At 53.8% G+C, this 7025-nt stretch overlaps 1 protein-coding gene across 1 annotated transcript in view; it reads right to left on the bottom strand.

Moving 5' to 3' along the window:
* Nucleotides 1-339: 339 nt before the first annotated feature.
* WNK2 (WNK lysine deficient protein kinase 2) overlaps nucleotides 340-7025 on the bottom strand; it is a 165517-nt gene continuing 158831 nt past the window's right edge. Inside the window, 2 exon segments of the mRNA XM_044920735.1 lie at nucleotides 340-521; nucleotides 3110-3215. Of these exon segments, the coding sequence (XP_044776670.1) occupies nucleotides 496-521; nucleotides 3110-3215 (132 nt within the window). The 3' untranslated portion in view covers nucleotides 340-495.

Genomic DNA, 7025 nt, shown 5'->3' with positions numbered 1-7025 from the left:
GGGCTGGTGCCACCAGAGACCAGGGCTGCCCCGGTGTGATGGGGAGGGTGCCTGAAACCGATCCTCGGCCTTGGCTGCTTCTGAGCATCCCCTGGCCGGCCTGTGCCGGCTGCTGTCCCAACCTGAGGACCCTGGGCTAACAGGTGCACCGTAAAGTGCCACGTAATCGCGCAAGTTCCCCACCACACCAGGAAACCCTCGGCCCAGGGTGCCCCCAGACGTTGTCGGCTGCATGGTCCCAGGACACGCTCCAGCACCCCTCACTCGCTTCCTACTGTCTCAGGCCACCAGACAGGACAGAGCTTGAAAAACAAAAGTCCCTTTTCCCCCAAAATATTCTTTATTCTTGCATTACGTTTGTGTTTCCAGTTGTGAATAAAAAATGCTTAGAAAGTGGTTACAAAACAGCGTGAACTGGACACGGGGCGTGGACTCGCCTTCTCCACGTGTGACGACACGGGGCCTGGCGTCGGGGTCGGGCTGGCCTGCCTGGGCTCAGTCGGGCTTCTCACTCTCAGAATCTAGAAAACAAAACCGCCACAGCTCATTACAGGCCCGGCTCGGTCACACAAGGCCCTGGAAGGTGGAACAGTGTTGCCAGCACAGTCCTATTCCGTGGGGAGCTGGTGGCATGTGGCCCCCACACTGTGCAGGCAGACCCCAGGCAGCCTCTGCCATCGGGCCAGCTTCTGCACGGGGCCACTGCCCAGGACCAGGCAGGGCCCTCCGGCACCCGCACGTTTGCAGCAGCTGCCCTGAGGTGGCTCAGCTCTGCCCAGGGCCAGCGCTTAGATGAGGCACCAGATGGGGCCCTGGGGTCTGCACTGGTTCTGAAAAGGGGGTCCCCTCCTTCCAAGAGCATGGGCATAAAGCCTGACTGCCTCTCAGCTGGCTGGGCCGGGAGGCACTACCAACCCCAGCGTGAGTGTGTACAGGGTGTGGGCAGGAGCACAGACCACTGAGCGCGATACCATCGAGGGTGGGTCGGCGGCAGACAGGTAGCAAGTGCCGCTAGGGCCCTCCCCAAACTTGCACCTGCTCCAACCTTCATGTCCTCTGCAAGCCCAGTGCGGATCCAGGAGAAGATACAAAGGAGCTCACCTCTCCCCAGGTCTGCTAGCCTGGCTTTGTGCAAGTCAGCCAACGTGGACAGGGGTCAGAGGCACCTTTTAGTTGCCCGTGAGAGTCACACCCTCCATGGGGTAGAGCCCACTGTATGTCTAAATGCAGTTCAAGTCCAGAGTGGCAGGAAGCCGAGCAGACAGGCCCAGGGGCAGCAGAGCTGGGTCCTCAGGTCCCAGGCCACAGCTGGCGAGCGCCATGTGCAGAAAATGCGGGGTCCCACCTAACACCCCACTTTCATCCCGAGCCAGCTCAGCATCCACCTGTGGCTCCTGCTGGGGACACAGCACCCACCATTCAATCCATAGGCTCTTCACAGGCACCCCGGCCTCCTGGGCACGGTGTCCACAGTAGGTGAGGAGCTGAGTGTGAGGCTGCGCCCAGGACAGCCTGGGAGCCTGGCTGCTTCAGCTTTTACATGGGCAGAGAGTAAGGAAAAGATGTTGTTCCACACTGTTTTCAAGCAAAAATGTTTATTTTTCTCCTTCATATATACAATCTCTTGGGGATTCCATGCCACTGACCATACATGTACGAGCCAGAATCCCAAATCTCACCTCTGGTGCAGCGGGGAGGTGGGGAGAGCAGGAGAAGGTGGCTCCCACGACCCTCAGGAACCAGGTGCATGGAATTCTCCACCAAGGGACCAAGGGCACGTTACAGAGAACAGAAATCTCTTATTACATCATCGTGCCCTGGCAGAAGACTGCCTAATCACCCAGAAAACTCAATTCTAACTGAACTGATGGAATGACACACTTAAAATCATTTAGCCAGTCCTCGTGAGGTCCCACAGAACAGCAGAACTATACAGTTCACAGCTAGGCAGCCGAAGGCAGCTGCCTTCTGAGGGGACGCGGGAAACACCTTGGCCACGAGGAGCAGGGGCTGCAGCTCCCATCTGGGAGGAGTCCCACCAAAATCTCCGGGAGAGGGGCTCTCCCAGCCCAGGCAGGGCAACCTGCATGCACACAGGCCTCCGCAGAAATGGTGGGAAAGGGAGCAGAGCTGGGAGGAGGATCAGCAGAACCCCGAGCTGCGGGCGCCAGGCGGTCTCTGCAGGGTGGGTGGCCCGCCTGTGCCCCACGAGCTTTGGGTCAAGAGGGTGTGTCTGCTCATCTAGCACTTTCCAGCAGGTTCTGCGCAGCCGAACACAGCTGCTCACGTTCCTTACTGAGAGACCTGCTGCCAGCAACACGCTGCCCCAGGAAGCACGCATCCCTGGGTGGCTTGCTGGCAGCACCCAGAGCACTGCTGCTGGGGGCGGGGGGTGTCCGTCTGTCTGCTATCAGGGACTGGAGAAGCCCAGGGAGACCTCATGTACAACAGAAATCTAAAGTCAGGCTTTAGCTTCAGATTTATAAACCATTCGTGTCTCTGCAACGTAAAATGGGCCGGACATCAATGCACAAGCCAGTTATCAAAATGAAATACAGTTCTTTCAACAAGTGATTTTTTTTTTTTAACATCTCTTTCCATCAGGGAACAGAAAAGCTGGAATTCAAGGCACTGGACTTCTGCAGGGTGATTACAATGTTCTAACCATCGATTCAAGTACAGGGTGCAAAGGAGGCATGTGTAGACCGTGGAAACCTAAGAGGGAGCAGGGTCTGCACAGTAAAGGAAGCAAGCATTGCTGCCCACACACCGGGCCCCTCGCCAGGCACCCACGGGCAGGCGGGGCAGGACTCAGGCCAAGCCCACCCGGGCTCCTCCCGACTGGCCAGCTCCACGCGTTCCAGCCGCCAAGTGGCAAGACAGAGCTACGTGATTCGCAGTCTGGGGCCAGGCGCGCTGACCACAGGGGGCCGCGAGAACGCGGGCAGTGCAGGCGCTCCTGCTGCACCCGAGCCCGGCCCGGGGCCGGGGGTCTGGCTGCCCACCTGCGCTGCCCAGGGCCCCCAGGACCCTGGAGGTGGGAACAGGATTCCGTACTGGCCCAGAGGCCGGGCACAGGGTAGGGCTGGTAGGCCGGAAAGGGCAGTACCTGGCATGGGCAGGGCTGGGGTGGTTCCAGCAATGGCCGCGGTGGCTAGAGGGCTGGGCGCTGGGGTCAGACATGGCGTCCCCACTGCTGCTCGAGGGGTGTTCATCTACAAGACAAGAAGAGGAAGGCACATGTGGCTGCCAACAGCAGGCCTCCCCAGGGATCCCCACAGATGCTCTGTCCTCAGCAGGGAGTAGTCTCAGGACTTGCCACGGGATGCCTTCTAATGGCTCATACCAGAGTGACAGCATGGGGCCAAGAAGCAGCCAGTGCTCTCCCTGTCTCCCCAGAGCCGCAGCCTGGCCACCCCACGGCCCAGCTGTCTGTGGGCCAAGGGGACCCCGTGGGGCCTGACCCCTGTGGGCACAGTGAGGGACTGCACACCCCACCTCAGGGCTTCCATGGAAGGACCAGAGCCCAGAAGCCCATGGCAGGGCAGGCCCTCCACTCTCCACACCCAAAAGGGAGAAGCAGCACAAGAATGGGAAAGTGAGTGGAGATGGTTGGTGAGACCAACATGACCATGATACAGAAAACTGAGGCCACAGAGATTACAGACCAATAGCCTTCAACGCCTGAAGTGCAGGCAGATCTAATAAAGCAACTGTAAAAAGAGCACAGCCAAATGGAGTCAGCCCCAGAAATGCAAGGCCGCGCTCCCCGTGGTTATCACTGCCCCTTTCCCCAATTACACCGCAAGGAACAACCCCGTGTAATGCTCTCCACAATGCAGGGAGAGCAGCTGAGAAGTTCCACGCTACTTCACAGAGAGGACAGCAGCCAAGGCTGGAGGATGCTTCCTCCATCTGTGAGGGCCTCTATAGAACCTGCAGCCAAACCTACGCTGCTATGGAATGCCAAATGCACTTCCCCCCATAGCTCACCCTGCTCCTAGTCCCCACTGTGTGGGAAGTCCCAGCCAAGGCAAGAAAAAGAATAGAGCCATAGACTAGAAAAGAAAAAGAAAAGCCATTCTCATTTGCAGGGGACAAGACTGTGCTTGGAGAAAACCCAAGACTATAAAAACTGATTTCTAGAACAAGCAAATGTAGCAAGATGTCAGGATACAAGATACAGAGTTTATATACTAGCAATGTACAACTGGAAAATGAAATTTAAGAAGAATACAATTTACATCCGTATTCCAAAACATCACTTACCTAGGGATACATTTAATAAAAGATGTGTAACACCCACAAAACTTGGCTGAGAGAAAATTAAAAAGACACAGTGAAACAGATGCCATGTTCAGAGGAACACTTAGTATTGCTCATATGTCAGATTTCACGCAGTTGAACAACAGACTCAATACGATCCCAATCAAATTTTGTAGAAAGAGGCTTCCAGGGGCACCTGGGTGGCTTGGTCAGTTGGGCGTCTGCCTTCGGCTCGGGTCGTGATCCCAGAGTCCTGGGATCAAGCCCCACATCGGGCTCACTGCTCCGCGGGAAGCCTGCTTCTCCCTCTCCCACTCCCCCTGCTTGTGTTCCTGCTCTTGCTGTCTCTCTCTCTGTCAAATAAAATCTTTTTTTTTTTTAAAAAGAGGCTTCTAAAATGTATATGGAAATACTAAGGATCAAATTTTTTTAAGATTTTATTTATTTGACAGCACGAGAGCGAGCACAAGCATGGGGAGCCACAGAGGCAGAGGGAGAAGCAGGTTCCCTGCTGAGCAGGGAGCCCGATGTGGGGCTCGGTCCCAGGACCCCGGAATCATGACCTGAGCCGAAGGCAGACGCTTAACTGACTGATCCACCCAGGTGCCTTGAAAAATCAAATTCGTGAAGATTGATGTTGGAGGTTGTGCACTCCTAGACACTACGTATACTATAAAGCTGCAGTACTCGAGGGTGTGTAGTACTGTCCTAAGGATGAAAAACAGCTCAGTGTGACAAAAACGTGAGTTCAGAAGTGGACTTGACCAATGTCTGTGCGACTCAGTGTGGAAAGGAAGGTGCTGTAACAACCAGATCTGCATACAGGGGGGAAAAAGTTGACCCCTACATCAAACCATACAGGTAATCTGAAGTGGCTTGCAGGCCTCAATGCAGCAGCTAAAACAATGAAACTTCTAGAAAAAAAACCCCATAGGAACGTAATAGAATATCTGGATTTGAAAGAGGCAAAGATCCCTAATATAGAACAAAAAAATTAAAAGATAGGATAAACTGGACCTCAACAATATTAAAACATCTGCCATTTCACATTCACCATTAAAAAAATGAAAGACAAGCCAGACTGATAGAATGTATCCATGATGTGTAAATATGTGAAAGAATACATAATGAATTCCCACAAATCAATAATCAAGAGATAATTCAACTTTTAAAAGGTAAAGGACCCTGACCAGTCTCTTTATAAAAGCTGGCCAGTAAGAATGTGAAAAGGTGCTCAAAGACCACTGAAAACGATATAAGACCAATTTCTAGGCCTCCGTTTTACAGGTAAATTTTCAAGTGAAACATCCCATACAACTTAAAAAGGTAAAAGACAAGGCAATATAAAGGAACACTAGGTGAAACAAACTGCAAAATACTATATGAAGGAAAGACAAGGGGCGCCAGGGTGGCTCAGTCGTTAGGCGTCTGCCTTCAGCTCAGGTCATGATCCCAGGGTCCTGGGATCGAGCCCCGCATCGGGCTCCCTGCTCGGCGGGAAGCCTGCTTCTCCCTCTCCCACTCCCCCTGCTTGTGTTCCCTCTGTCGCTGTGTCTCTCTCCATCAAATAAACAAATAAAATCTTTAAAAAAACAAACCCCCCCCCCCCACAAGATTGAGAATTTTGGCAGAAAGCTGGGAACTTATAAAAAAGGATACAGCAGACTTCTGGGGAAGATGGTGGAGCAGGAGGATCCAAAGCTCCCCTCATCCCAGGATCCACCTAGATAACACCCACCTCAGTGTAAATAACCCAGGAAGTGACCGAAGACTGGCCGAGCAGACTCTCCACAGCAAAATGCAGAGAAGAGAGCACATCAAAGCAGGAAGGGTGGAGACGCAGTTGGGATCCAAACAGACTCAGGTCTGTCTGCAGGAGGGAGGGACGCCTCAGGCACAGAGAACTGGCGTGAAAATGAGGGGGGCAGAATTACACCCGGTCTTACAACCAGCAGGGCATAACACCTGAAACTTCAAAAATCAGCCAGCCCAGTTCTGGGAGAGCCTGGAGGGTGAAAGGAAACGGATTCTTGGCCTTAAGGAGGCAGCACAACAAATGGCCAGGCTGAGACAGCATAGAAGCAATGGTCTGAAAAATGCTGGGTTCTACAAGAACACTGACTTACTAATCTCAGAGCAAGTGCTGGAGGAGCAGGGACATTTGGAAGACTTTTCCAAGAACAAAAGACCTCGTGGGTGCTATTTCCCTCCCTAGATACATGGACACCTCTGGGAACCAGGGCAGCAGGAACACTCTCCCCCTATCCTGCCAACAGCATGCCCCAGCCTGCACTCTGCTGCAGATGCCCACCTCCAATCTGGCCAGCTTCTGCATGAGTTTTGAGCACCTCTGATCCCCTCCTGTAGCTGACCTGCACAAAACTTGCTAACACTGCACGCCCCGCCCCTGAGTTCTCCTACAGACCTGCCCCTCCAGTACACACCTGGCCAGAACCCATCCAAAGCAGCACCACAAGCCTGGCAGTGTGCAAGCAGCACTGACAGGGGCCGACATCACTCCAGAGTGACTCCTGCCCAGGGAGAGGGGACAATAACCACACACAGCAGTCCAGCTACGGCCCCAGCCCTGGACCCGGAGCAGACATCTGGTCTGGCTGGACTTTAGCACCCTACAAACATCAATGGAAAGATCATCCACACAGAAAATCAACAAGGAATCAGTGGCTCTGAATGACAGACTGGACCAGATGGATCCAACAGATATATTCAGAACAATCCACCCCCAAACAGCAGCATCC

Source organism: Neomonachus schauinslandi, chromosome 13 (genome assembly GCF_002201575.2).
Source record: "Neomonachus schauinslandi chromosome 13, ASM220157v2, whole genome shotgun sequence".
In the NCBI taxonomy this organism is placed as follows: Eukaryota; Metazoa; Chordata; class Mammalia; order Carnivora; family Phocidae; genus Neomonachus; species Neomonachus schauinslandi.
The sequence above is the reverse complement of the archived record's forward strand: the minus strand, read 5'-3'. Positions and strand labels throughout refer to the sequence as shown.